This window comes from Stegostoma tigrinum, chromosome 3 (assembly GCF_030684315.1).
Source record: "Stegostoma tigrinum isolate sSteTig4 chromosome 3, sSteTig4.hap1, whole genome shotgun sequence".
NCBI lineage: Eukaryota > Metazoa > Chordata > Chondrichthyes > Orectolobiformes > Stegostomatidae > Stegostoma > Stegostoma tigrinum.
The window spans coordinates 101,556,919-101,571,820 of NC_081356.1; the positions used below are offsets into that span (position 1 = coordinate 101,556,919).

A 14,902-nucleotide genomic window follows, 5' to 3' on the forward strand; every position below is an offset into this window, starting at 1 on the left:
ATTGAATTTTGAAAGATGCCATCTGTTGTAAAGCAGTGTGCAACCCCCCACCCCCTGATAACTGGCATTTGACCTGTGCTCCGTAAAGACAATGGCAGAAATAGCAAAGTCCTCACTGATATCTGGGGACTAGTGCCAAAATTGGGAAAGCTGTCACACAGACTAATAAACGAGCCTTATGGAATCATACCTTACTGACACTGCCCCAGATACCACCACCACCATCCTTGGATATATCCTGTCTCACCAGCAGAGGGGGCGGCACAATGGCGCACAGATGGTAGGACAAAACTCTGGGAGCCCTCAACATTGACTCCAGACCCTTTAAAGTCTCATGGCTTCAGGTTAAACATGGGCAAAGAAATCTGCTTTTGATTACCACATACCGTCCTCCCTCAGCTGATGAATCAGTGCTCCTCCATGTTGAACAACACTTGGAGGAAGTACTGAGGATGGCAAGGGCACGAAATGTACTCTTGGTGGGGGATTTCAATGTCCAACACCAGGAGTGGCTAAGCAGCAGTATTACTGTCGAGCTGGCCAGGCCCTACACTGGGTCTGCAGCAGGTGGTGAGGGAGCCAACATGACGGGAAAAATATGCTTGACTTCATTCTTATCAATCTGCGAGCTGTAATTGCATCTGTACATGACAGTGTCAGGGAGAGTGACCACTGCACAGACCTTGTGGAGACCAAGTCCTGCCTTCACATTGAGAATAATCTCCATCGTGTTGTGCCACAAAACAAGTGTTAGACAGAGCTAAGCGGCTCCACAACCAACGGATCAGATCTCAAGTCTGCAATCCTGCCACATTCCAGTCATGAATGGTGGAGGACAATGAAACAACTCACTGGAGGAGGAGGCTCCACAAATATCCCCAATTTTCAATGATGGAAGAGCCCAGCACATAATTGCAAAAGGTAAGGCTGAAGCTTTCACTGCAATCTTCAGCCAGAAGTACTGAGTGGACGATCAATCTCTGCCTCCTTCAGTGGTTCCCAGCATTACAGACACCATTCTTCAGCCAATTCAATTCACTCTGTGATATCAAGGAACTGTTGGAGACACTGGATACTGCAAAGGCTACAGGCCCTTCCAACATTCTGGCAATAGTACTATGCTCCAGAACTTGCCACTCCCCTAGCCAAGTTGCTCCAATACAGTTACAGCACTGGTATCTACCTGACAATATGGGAAATTGCCCAAGTATCTGCTGTACATAAAAAGCAGGACAAGTCCACCTTGGCTAATTACCCTCCCATCAGTCTACTTCCAATCACCAGTAAAGTGTTATCAATAAGAGGTGTTATCAGTAGTGATATCAAAGATGAAAGGTGTTATCAATAGTGCTACTACACAACACCTGCTCATCAATAATCTGCACAGTGATGCTCAGTTTGGGTTCCACCAGGATCACTCATCTCCTGACCACATTACATCCTTGGTTCAAACATGGACAAAAGAGCTGAATTCCAGAGGTTAGATGAGAGTGACATTTGACTGGGTGTGACATCGAGGAGCCCTCGCTAAACTGGAATCAATGGGTATCAGGGGGCAAACTCTGTGGTGGTTGTAGTCATACCTACACACAGGAAGATGGTCCTGGTTGCTGGAGGTCAATCATCTCAGCACCAGGTCATCCCCACAGGAGTTCCTCAGGGTAGTGTCCTCGGCCAACCGTCCATCATCTGCTTCATCGATGACCTTCCCTCCATCATAAGGTCAGAAGTGGGAGTGTTTGCCGATGAGTGTACAATGTTCAGCACTATTCGTGACTCCTCATACAGAAGCAGTCCATGTTCAAATGCGGTAAGATCTGGACAGTATCCAGACTTGGGCTGACAAGTGGCAAGGAATATTCGTGCCACACAAATGCCAGGCTATGACCACCAAGAATAACAAAATTTAACCACCTCCCCTTGGTGTTCAACAGTGTTGCCGTCTCTGAATCTCCCACTATGAACATCCTCGGGATTACCATTGACCAGAAATTCAACTGGACTCATCACATGAACACAGTCGCTACAAAAGCAGGTTAGAAACTAGGAATACTGTAGCGAGTAACACACCTTCTGACTCCCTAAAGCCTGTCCACCATCTACAAGGTACAAGTCAGGAGTGTGATGAAATACTCCCCATTTGCCTGGATGACTGCAGCCCCAACAGCGCTCAAGAAGCTAACACCAACCAGGACAAAGCAGCCTATTTGATTGGCACTACATCCACAAGCATCCACTCCTTCCACCACCAATGCTCATTAGCAGCAGTGTGTATTATCTACAAGATGCACTGCAGAAATTCACCAAAGATCAGCATGGTGGCTCAGTGGTTAGCACAACCCCCTCAGAGCATTAGGGACCTGGGTTCGATTCCACTCTCGGGCAACTGTCTGTATGGAGTTTGCACATTCTCCCCATGACTGCGTGGGTTTCTTCCAGGTGCTCCGGTTTCCTCCCACAGTCCAAAGATGTGCAAGCTAGGTGGACTGGCTGTGCTAAATTGCCCACAGTGTTCAGGGATGTGTAGATTGGGTGGGATGCTCTGAGAGTCGGTGTGGACTTGTTGGGCCAAAGGGCCTGTGTATGATTCTCAGACAGCACCTTCCAAACCCACGACCACTTTCGTCTAAAAGGACTTAAGGCAGCTAGTATATGGGAACACCATCACCTTCAAGTTCCTCTACAAGCCACTCACCATCCTGACTTGAAAATATATCATTGTTCCATTTCTATTACTGGGTCAAAATGCTAGATTTCTCTCCCTCATGGCATTTTGGGTCAACCCACAGCAGATGGACTGCAGTGGTTCAAGAAGGCAGTTCACCACCACCTTCTCAAGGGCAATAGATGCTGGCTAACCAGCAACACCCATATCCCACAAATGAATAAAGAAAATGAAAATCGATATACCCGGAGAGGCATGTCCTGTCTTAGAATCTGTTAAAAGAGCCACCGATATGTTATATAGGAGTGGATAAATAAAATAAACCCTGATACTCCCTTTATAATCAACAAGTAACAATATATTTATCTAACTCCTAACAGTGAATAAATTAACTGAACTATTATCATACCAAATAAACCCCCTTCTAATTACTAACTATTCCCGAATTAAACCAGATTCTAATGGCACGCTGTTCCAATAAATAAAATCCCGCTTGTATAAAATCAAACCCGTAAAAAAAATTAGAATTTAGCCTCTCGAAATTGCAACCAAGTTACGTCTTCCGGAGTGTTCTGTGTCTTCTGCAATGAATTTTTCTATTGGAACGCCTTCCCGACAAATTCTTCTGTCAGGAACACCTCTATTTGTCAAGAGCATGAACTATTTGTGCCACAGGTACTGTACCTTTAGATGGAGCTAACTCTAAGGCTTAGATAATTCTGTGAGAACCATTGATTCTTTCTTTTAGAGCTGAGAGCTGTTTTTTTGTCAGATGATAATTGGCTTTCCTCCGATTTTTTTTTTTTCCAAATGCCCTCATCTCTTATACCCTCAATGACACATCAGTTTCTTACAATAGGATTGGTCCTATGTTGTCAAAACCATCAGATTTAAATTTAATTAGATTTGGTAACTGAGGGCCTGGTTTAAATGAATTGGCCAAATTCAAAAATCTGCTGGCTTGGTAATAATGCTGCTTTGCCTGCTAACAGCATAGCCTTTTGATACAAATGTTTCAATTCAGGTGTTCTGTGCACCTGCAAATTCTTCAGACATCTTTTTTGAATCTCTAAGCATAGAAAAAGCCCATAATCTTTTAAAGGGACCGCATACTGCTTTTTCCATAGCATTTGACAAACACCGACATTTTATAAACGCCAAATTCTAGCGGCCTGTCTGTCTATCCAGAAAACCTCTACCCAACTTCGCAACACCACCAAGCATCAACTATGTGTACAGTCACCTCTTTCAACACAGATATAGGACATTAGGTCCAGAGCATTCATCTGCTTTAAAACCTAACAATTTCTCTAATACATTCAAAAATAACTAATGTTAATATCTTGCAGTGTCTTGCTTACAATAGTCTCCAGATTCTCATTTATGGGTGCGCTTTTTTCATTTTAATAAGGAGTTACTAACAGCTAACAATAAGTTCCAAAGTATGCAGGTGATTTCGTTTTAAAACTCTGGCCTTACAGCTCTTACTACTACTATCAATACAAAAATAGTTTGGAAAGTAACTTGTGAAAGAGACTGCAAAAGGATAGAAGTAAGTGTGATTGGAAAAAAAAAGGCCAATAGAGTATAATGTGGGAAAATGTAACTTGTCCATTTTGGAAGAAAGAGTGGAAAAGCAATATGTTATTTAAATGGAAAAGAGTTTTCAGATCTTTGAGTACAAAGGGATCTGAATGCTGTGGTGCATGAAGGGTTAGTATTCAGGTGCAGCAAGTGGTTAGGAATGAAATGGAATCTTGTATATTATTGCAAGTGGAATGGCTCATAAAATCAATGATACTTTGCCATAATGAAAACAGAAGTGCTGGAGATCACAGCGGGTCAGACAGCATCCATGGAGAGAAAGCAAGCTAACGTTTAGAATCTACATGACTCTTCTGTAGTTGTACAGGGCATTGGTAAGATTATATTTAGTATTTTGAAACATTGTTCCGCGGAGTGTGGTAGAGGTAGAGTCATTGAGTATTTTCAAGACAGATGTAGGTAAATTTTTGACTAATGAGATGTAGGGATTCTATGTCTATGTCTATGTCATGAAAATGGATTGAGGCCACAATCAGATCAGATTTAATCTTACTGAATGGCAGAAGAAGCTCCATGGGACAAATGCTCTACTCCTGCTAATTTGTATTTCTCTATGTTTGCATCATTTACTCTTGAGGTTGGACATCTTGAGATCTTTCATTGAGCTGTCCCAGAGGTTCACCGGCTTTCCAGCAGTGTGAGACACTAGTTAGCTGAGCTGTCCCAAACCCCTTGACCTTGATGTTTCTCCCCAACTGCATCACTGAGATTGGGGATCAATGTAGGGACATCCAATTGTCTAGTTTTAAGGAAACAACATTGTTGTTGCAATACACAGCATATTTTATAAAGAATTGACAAAGTGTTTTGCTGTAAAGAAATAAATGCCATGTGAACATTTTGTTTGTGGTTCCTTTTTAAACATTTAGTTGTACCTCTCATTGGCTTGTGTCATGTTTCTGATCCCTGGTCTCTCCAAGGTGTTTTAGTGTAGTGTGCATTAAACCGTCTTAAATGTGGCATAAGCAATTAAAAAATCATCCTTTACCTTTATCTTTCTTAAATCTTGCAGTAAGATTTATCACTGCGTAGTTGAGATTGGATTTGTATGATAATTAATTCCAAGTTATTACCATCCAATTCACAATTTGGTCAGCATTTTGTTGAATGCACTAGCAGTGTGCCTATGCAATGATTGACTTGTAACTTGAATCTGAGGTGAAGATAGAAGTTTTATGTGTGTTTGTATGTACGTTCCGGATTGTAAGTCATTATTGATGTGTGAATCTTCTTTTACTCCTGTTCTGGCCCAATTCTGTAATTGGCTTTCTCTCTCTTTCTAACCTTGATTTGGCAAAACACCTTGACCTTCATTTGCAGCTATCCTGTTTTGTTGCTGCTAAAAGTAGGAATTTATTAAACTGGGAGACATCAACATGAGCCTACACCTGACCACTCCGAACAAACTCACTTTAGTGCTTGTTTGAGTAGAAATTTCTTGAGTTTCTCTATCTAGCAAGTTAATTTTTGTTCTATTAAATAAAACAATGCATGGCATTAAACATTTTTTAGCATTTAATTTTGCTTTACTTCAAGTTATCTTTAAGCACTTACTGACGTTTTCCGGCTGAATTTCAAACAAATCTGCTTTCCATTTTCATTCTTTCAGATGATGGGAGGATCACTAGCGAGGCTAACATTCATTGCCCATCTCTAATTGTCTTTGAGAGTGTCATGGTGAGGTGCTGCCTTCAACCACTGTAGTTAGTTTGGTATAGGTGCACTCATAGTGTTTTTGGAAAGGTGTTCCAGAATTTGACTCAGTAACAGCAAAGGAAAGGTGCTATAGTTCCCTATCAGAATGGTTTGTGGCTTGGAAGGGAGCTTGTCGATGGCCTCATTCTTATGCATCTGTTTATCTTTCTTACTAGGTAGTAGAGATTTTGCTTTGGAATGTGCTCTCAGAGATTAATTGTTGCAGTGCATTTTGGAGACATATGTAATGCTGCCAATGTGCATTAGTAGTGGTGGAAGTGAATGTTTAGTGTGATGGATGTGGTGCCAATCCTTTTGAACTAGTGTGTTTTTGGAGTTGCACCCATCCAGGCAAGTGAAGATTATTTAATCTCAGTCTTGATTTGCACCTCGTAGATTGTGTACAGGATTTGGGAGAGGTCTGGAATTCAGATTGAGACTGGCAATTTAAACAAGTTGAGTAAGTGACCAAATGCATGGCAAATTCATTGTAATGTGGAAAGTCTGAAGTTGTCCTCTTTGGTAGGAAGAGCTGAATGGCAAATTATTAATTAAACAGTGATAGGTTTTGAAATCTTAATGTACAAAGGGATCTGAATGACCTTGTCACTGAAAGCAAGCGTGTTGTTGCAGCAAGCTGTTAGGAAGACCAATAGAATGTTGGCCGTCATTGTGAGGGGTTTTGAGTAAATGACTAGGGAGTCTCACTGCAGCTGTACATGGCCTTGGTGCAACTGCACTCTTAAGTTTTGCCTGTTGTCTTGGTCTCCCTACTGAAGAAAAGATATTTTTGCCATAGAGAGAATACAATGAAGGTTCATCAAACTGATTCCTTGGATGACAGGTGTGTTGTATGAGGAGAAATTGGGTCAACTAGGCCTGTACTCACTGGATTTGAGAAGAATGAGTTGAGGGGTAGGTGGAAGAATCTCATTGAGAAGTGTAAAATGCTGACAGACTGCAAGCAGGAATTATTTTTCCCCTATCTAGAAGGGATCCCGAATATATGCAGAGGCAGTTTTGAACTGTGATGAGGCAAAATATTTTCATTAAGAGGGTGGTGAACTTGTGGAATTCTTCATCACAGAAGACCATTATTGAATACATTTAAGAAAGAAATAGATTGAATTGTAAAGGCAATGCATGTCGGAGAGATTTGAGAGAGAGGGAATTATGGTATTGAGTTAGGATCAGCCATGAACATGAATGACAAAGTAGGATATGTGAGCTAAAACGTCAACTCGTCCTTTTTTCTGAATTTTACTTGCCACAGAATTCCTAGCCTCTGACCTGTTCTCGTAGTCACAGTTTTAAGTGGTCATTCCAGTTCAGTTTCTGGTCAATGCAAAGCACCAGAATGTTCATGCCATTGAACATCCAGTGAATATTTTAAGATTTTCTCTTGCTGGAGATGATCATTGCCTTAACGTGATACAGCACAAATGTTGCTCGAGACATAGCAATGCGAACCTTAATGTTGTCCAGTTCTTGCTGGTGGATGATGTTGTACGCTAGACTGAAACCTGACGCTGAAAAAGAAGTGCAACTTTTAACAAGTTTTATTTTGAAAGTTTTTGTTTCTACCATAATACTTCCATTTATCTCGCAGCTTGAAATAGCAGTCAATGTCTGCGACAAGAACTATGATAGTGAAACTGAACAAACACTCTGTGAGTCACCTGATAAAAGTGAGCCCAGTCAGTCATGCAGCTTAACTCCAGAAGAAGATTACCACCCAGAAGCTACTGATCAGATTGAACTTTTTGTTGTAAGTTAAGTTTTTTGTTTCAAGTTAAGTTTTTTGCTTACTACAGGACTCTTTTTCATAATAGATTTGGGATGTGTGCACTATCAACTGTGTTACCTATGGCCTTGACTGAATAATGTGTAGGGAAAGCAATGTTAAAGTTAATTCAGAAAATGTAATATTCAACATCAGGGTAATTAAAAATTTAATGTATTTTGTGTTCCTTATTTGTAAAAATTGAGGGCACAAACCCACATTTGTGAATAATAGATAATAAAATGTGAGGCTGGATGAACACAGCAGGCCAAGCAGCATCTCAGGAGCACAAAAGCTGACGTTTCGGGCCTAGACCCTTCATCAGAGAGCTCTCTGATGAAGGGTCTAGGCCCGAAACGTCAGCTTTTGTGCTCCTGAGATGCTGCTTGGCCTGCTGTGTTCATCCAGCCTCACATTTTATTATCTTGGAATTCTCCAGCATCTGCAGTTCCCATTATCTTTGTGAATAATACTTGACGTTTCAGAAATCTGTAAAATGCCTAAATATGGAAGTTGATGAACATTCTTGTGATGACTATCTTAAATTATATTTGTCTAACCTTGTCCTTGTGCATGTACATATTCTACATTGTATTATTACAATATCAGGTATTTCAGAATTCCACATGTAGTGAACTGAACAGTTAATGGATGTTGAACTGGTCTTTTAAAACTAATCTTTATTTACCAGAACATTGAACTTTAACATTCATCTTTTTACAGGAAGTTATTGAAATTGCTAGTGAAGATCTAAGTCAGGGTAAGAAAAATACTAATTAATTTTAGGTACTTTTATTCCAATTAATATCAGAAATTACTATTTTGAATAATCATCATCAACAAGTTGCAATTTGCCATGTAGACTTTGAGGCATTTCCCTGAATCATTACTGAGAATAAATAAAGTATTTGAGTAGTAGTAACAAATGTCTTGGACTCCCAACTGATCAAATTAAATATAGAAATTAAAATACCCCCCGGCTTTGCCATTACAACCTGCCTGTCCTGTCTGATTTCTTGAAAGTGGAATATTAATGCTGTGACTGAGTTAAAGAGCTGCATCAACCTTGCAGCTGCACAACACTCCTTGGACTAATTTTCCTTTCATATTCCTCAAAGAGTAGAACGAACAATAACAGTGCATTTCTTCCAATCAGATGATGTTGTTGCAACTTTATTATAGTGTCTTAATGACATTCTGTTCGAACATTGCAGAGTTACACTTTTTTCAGGTATCCTGGTAAAATTGTTTGACAAAACTATGTTAAGTGTGTTTGCAAAGAAGCTTCTGGGAGTATTTGAAATTACATTACATGATAATGTCATTGTCATTGCTAGATTCTTGTTTGAGAGCTGTATATTTTGTGGCTGTCTTTATTTTCAGGCTGGAATGCTCAATGCTTATAAAGTGTTGTGAATTCTCCTTTTAAAATTATTTTAAGGTGTAATTTAAAACTGGGCACAGATTCTATTAAAAGTTTGATTCTAACAAATAACCAACATGCATTTTGTATAAACAATTGGTATTGAGGTAAGAATTATTCTGGTTACTATGTGTGACAACACTGGAAATGCATTCCAGAAAAAATTGTTTATGATGTCACCACATACTTAATAAGCAGAGGAGTTCTCCTGTAGTTATGTTGATTGTAAATCTGTGTTGTTGGCCTTATAGAAGAGGACTATGATAATACAGAATCTGCTGATGGTTTCCAAGATGCTGCGTACACAAGTATAGGCAGTGTGGATCAGAAGAGCTTGGAGCAAGAAGCTATCCTTGGTGGTGATCCTTCTCCTATGCAAGTTGAAGTACATGACACTGCTCCTGATGGGTGCACTGAATCTAGCAGATGTGATGAGCAGCATATTCCAACAGAGAATAATCTGAAGGATGGGCTTGACTTAGAAGAATCTTCTCTTCCAAAAGAAGATTCTCACAATGCTAGCATTAGGTGAGGTCACTAATGTTGTGTTTGTGAAGGATTAAATTTTTCCATGAATTGTGATTCATAATATTTCTCTCGTACTGCATAAAAGGATGAATGTACTATCATGACAGTGCCTCAGATTTGATCTAGAATTTAGCAGTGAACTCGAACCAATGGATAATAAACCTAGCTCATACAGTTTCAAAGCTTGAAATACGTCTTCCTACATATTCTTCCTTCCTTCTGTGCCTTGCAGTTGTCCTTTCCCTGGATTTCAATTATGAATTCCTATCAAATTAGTCTTTCCTTCTTTCTCTTGTCCTTTATCGAGTATTTAGAATTTAGTTTTGGTTTGCAATATTGGTTTCTTGATCTATCATATCCTTACTTCTGTTTTTCAACTTTAAGAACCAAAGAAATAGAGATTCAAGTTGACCATATGACCACTTGAGCCTGATACGGCATTCAGTGCAATCACCTTTTTCAGAAACTTCAATTTCCTCCATGCTGCTTATCAATTGAATGCCTGGTAAATTTTTCCAAACCTTGAAGTTACTGAATGATGGAGCATCCATAACCTTCCTGGATAGAGAGGTCCACAGATTCACAAGACTTGAAATGAAGAAATTGCTCCTCGATTTGTTTCTCATGTATTGATCCGTTGTGCTGCATATTGACCAGCTGGGGAGACAACCTCTGTGCATCTACCCTTTCAAACCTCTTCAGAATCATTTTATTTTGATTTTGTTTTAGTCAACCTGTGCAGACATGTGATGACATACTTTTGGAGGGTCTTCTATACTCTTAAATATGCCCAATTTACTCAGCCTGTCATCACTGGGCAGCCCTTTCATTTGAGGCACCTATTTAATTAATTTTGGCTTACCACATCCAAGACAAATATATCCATTCTGAGATTTGGAGATAAAACTGCACTGTATTCCAAGTGTGATCTCACCAAAACCCTATAAGAATTGAAGCAAAATTTTTTTGTTCATGTATTGCAGTCAGCCTGCAATATAAGCCAGCAGGCCATTGTGTTGCTAATTGCTTGCTATATTTGCAAGTTAATTTTATTTTCCTTCTATGATGCTCATCTTTCCAAGCATTGTCATTTAAATGCTTCAAACCTTTCAAACATGCAGCAGGATATAGATCAGCTGAAAAGTTGGGCAGAGAAATAGCAGGTGGAGTTTAATCTGAACAAATGTGAGGTGATGCATTTTGGGAGATCCAATGCAAGAACCAAGTATATTCAGTAAATCGCTGATCCTTAAGAGCATTAATAAACAGAGGGATCTTGGGGTTCAAATCCATAGCTTTCTGAAAGTGACATACAAGTGGATAAAATAGTAAAGAAGGCATACGTTCTGCTGGTAAACGCACTGAGTATAAAAGGCTGAGGGCTGACCTGCTAGAAATATATCAAATTATTAAGGTCCTGGATAGGTTGGAAATGTTAAATACTAGGGGGCATAGGATTAACATGAGAGGGGCAAAGTTTAAGGGTGATATGCAAGGAAAGTTTTTTTTTAAAACACTGCCTGGCGCAAGGAGGTGGTAGAAGCAGACGCGCTGGCGAAGTTTAAGAGGCATTTAGACAGACACATGAACAGGAAAAGAAAAGAGGGTTACGGATCATGTGTAGGCGGATGGGATTAGTTTACAGTAGCACCATGGTCAACACAGACATGGTGGGCCACAGGGCCCCTTCCTGTTTTGTGCTGTTCTACATGTTATCTGCTTTCCTGATCTGATTATCAAAGTGAAGAACCTCACATTTCACTATGTTATAAATCTGTGGAGACAATAGCTGCAAGTATGATGTTTCCCTGGTTAGGGAGAATATAATTCTGGTTAAGGGGGTGTGGCAAAATTTGAAAATGATAGAGATACCATTAAGGTCTTGGATAAGAAATAATTTTTTTTTCACTCATAGTTGTGAGTCTTTGGGACTATTTACCACTGACCGCTGCGGAAGCTCAATCTTTAAGTATGTTAAACATGAAGATTGACACTTTTTTTAGATTAGATTAGATTCCCTACAGTGTGGAAACAGGCCCTTCAGCCCAACAAGTCCACACTGCCCCTTGAAGCATCCCACCCAGACCCATCCGCCTATAACCCTCACCTCCTTGAACACTACGAGCAATTTAGCATGGCCGATCCACCTAACCTGCACATCTTTGGACTGTGGGAGGAAACCAGTGGGCCCGGAGGAAACCCGCGCAGACAGAGGGAGAATATGCAAACTCGACACACACAGTCGTCCAAGGCTGGAATCGAACCTGGGTCCCTGGCGCTGTGAGGCTACTGTGCTAACCACTGAGCTACCGTGCTGCTCAACCAGGGTAACTTAGATGGATAAAATGCATTGAAGTAATCAATCAGTCATGATTCAAATGAATAGTGTAGCAGGTTTGGTTGGCTGAATGGTCTACTCATGTTTCTACGCCTCTTCTTCCTTGTCTTTTTCCTTGTTGCCCTTTCACTTGACCTGTACAAAACTCTTTGCAGCCTCCTTGTACCTTTCTTAAAGTTCATATTCACACCTAGCTTAGTGTTGATAAACTTGAATGTATTACTCCATCTCTCTGTCTGAGTCATCAATTGTATTTTCTAATGGTGAAAACCCCAGTGCTGACCCCATGGCACACCACTAATTATGGGGAGACTCAAGTTCTTTACATCTAATATGATGAGTTTTTTGTAAGCTTTAGTTATTTCTTGCTTAAAACTGAGTTTGCTACTATTGTCGAGCTTGTAAATTTATCTTGACAGTGACTAATCTTCACCCATACTGATACTTCTGATCATCTTTTCTCAATTTTTGGGTTTTCTGCTGCCGCATTTTCATTCTTCCAATGTTTTCAAAATATAATATCTTTAGAGTGTTACTTTTCCAACTTTGGACTTATCTTCATCTAGATTTCTTGCTGCATGGAAATTATTCAAAATTATATTTTAAGTGATAATGTCAAAATTTATTTTCATCTGCGCTGATACTAAAAGGAATCCATTTCTTTTGTTAGTAGCTCCACAGTCACTGAGCAGACAAGTTTACAGACAAACCAAGCTATAAAAAGGTGCAGATTTCTTAAACCAAAACCCAACCTCAGTAAAACCACACGTAGAAGTCACGCTAATAAGACCTGTCCTATTACAGAGAGTAGACCGATACAGAACTCTGTAGAATCATCTGAAACAACATTGCAGAAGTCGAAACAGGGTAAGCAAAATGTAAGCAAAATGTATCAGGACCTGTATTAGTTAAATACATATTTTCTTTTTAAAACAAAAACAGTCTGTGTATTGAAGTTAGTTAGAAACTTGCTGACCTGAGATGTCACTGGTTCCTTGCAACTATATGTTCCCAATTGTATGCATGCGTGAGAATATTTTGAAGCTTACGATAACAGTAATTGAAAGGCAGGCATTATAATTGGAGTGAGTGATTGTATTGACATGCATTTCAGACATAGTATTTACTTTTATCAGAAATGCACCATTTGTTTTAATTGTTGGATTTATTTGTGTTGTAAAGCAATTTCCTCATGATTTGAAGTACTTAAAATGATTGCTTTTAAATTTGGAATTAAAGATCCTGAAAAGTAATTAATCGTTTTAAGTGGATATTTTAAAATTGCTGATAACAATTCATAGTATTCCTGGCAGTTTGCCAGGTATTTCCAGTATGGGAAATGTTGGCGCAAGGAAATGTTAACTGTTGAAAACCCAAAGGTCTGCGGATGCTGTAACTCAAACAAAAACAGAAATTGCTGGGAAAGCTCAGCGGATCTGGCAGCATTTGTGGAGAAAAATCAGAGTTAATGTTTTGGATCGAGTAACCTTTCCTCAGAACTCAATGTTAACTGTTTATGATTTTACTTCTAGACAATGAATCGAAGGACAGCCTTGGTGACTCCTTGCAGCTTCGCCTGGTTACAGCAGAAACTGATAAACAACGCCTAAACACCGAGCAGATTTCATTTGGGCAACCAAATGATAAGGTGTCACTGTCTGATGAACAAGGGAAATGTGTTGGAAATCAAGATCAAATGAACAAAACTGAACATTTGGGTTGTAGCACTGAGCAACTGTGGGAAAAGTTATCAATATTTGAACAACAAGACATGGGGCATGGAAAGCAACCCAGTAGGACTGAGCATCTGGTTGATGAGATTCAGCATGTGGGTAAGCAGTCATCAATAAATGAACAACAAGATCAATACGTGGAAGATGAAGAACAACTGAGTAGGACTCAGCATCTGGATGATGAGACCCAGCATGTGGTTGAACAGCTATCAGTATCTGAGCAACAGAACCAGTGTGTGGAAGCTGAGGAAGAACAACCAAGTAGGACTCAGCATCTGGATGATGAGACCCAGCATGTGGTTGAACAGTTATCAGTATCTGAGCAACAGAACCAGTGTGTGGAAGGTGAAGAAGAACTACTGAGTAGGACTCACCGTCTGGGTGAACAGTTATTGATACCTAAGCAACAAAACCAATGGGTGGAAGACGAAGAGCAACTGAGGAGGACTGCATATCTGGGTGATGAGACTCAGTATAGGCATGAACAGTTATCAACACTCGAGCAACAAGACCAATGTATGAAAGATGAAGAAGGGCAATCGAGTAGGACTCACCATCTGGGTGAACAGTTATCAGTACTAAAGCAACAAAACCAATGGGTGGAAGACGAAGAGCAACTGAGGAGGACTGCATATCTGGGTGATGAGACTCAGTATAGGCATGAACAGTTATCAACACTTGAGCAGCAAGACCAATGTATGAAAGATGAAGAAGGGCAATCGAGTAGGACTCAGCATCTGGGCGAACAATTATCAATACTAAAGCAACAAAACCAATGGGTGGAAGACGAAGAGCAACTGAGGAGGACTGCATATCTGGGTGATGAGACTCAGTATAGGCATGAACAGTTATCAACACTCGAGCAACAAGACCAATGTATGAAAGATGAAGAAGGGCAATCGAGTAGGACTCAGCATCTGGGCAAACAATTATCAATACTAAAGCAACAAAACCAATGGGTGGAAGATGAAGACCAACTTGAAAGAGCTAAGCAACTGGATGCTAGAATTGAGTGTCTGAGTGCAAGGTAAAAGAGGGTACTCTTACAGTATTTAACGAGATAATCACATCATTTTGATAACTGCTCAGGGCGTGATTGCACATTTTAACAAATAAATATTTAAAGTAGAAT

General features: G+C 39.9%; 1 protein-coding gene across 3 annotated transcripts in view; it reads left to right on the forward strand.

Moving 5' to 3' along the window:
- Nucleotides 1-14,902, forward strand: part of LOC125451072 (transcription factor TFIIIB component B'' homolog) — a 64,270-nt gene that overhangs the window by 27,433 nt on the left and 21,935 nt on the right. For 2 of the 3 annotated variants that reach the window (XM_048527776.2, XM_059644791.1), the window contains 5 exons: nucleotides 7,575-7,733; nucleotides 8,472-8,508; nucleotides 9,423-9,699; nucleotides 12,708-12,904; nucleotides 13,570-14,797. In XM_048527776.2, coding sequence (XP_048383733.2) covers nucleotides 7,575-7,733; nucleotides 8,472-8,508; nucleotides 9,423-9,699; nucleotides 12,708-12,904; nucleotides 13,570-14,797 — 1,898 coding nt within the window. The remainder of the gene's footprint in view (nucleotides 1-7,574; nucleotides 7,734-8,471; nucleotides 8,509-9,422; nucleotides 9,700-12,707; nucleotides 12,905-13,569; nucleotides 14,798-14,902) is intronic. The other variant, XM_048527777.2, reaches the window with a different exon arrangement.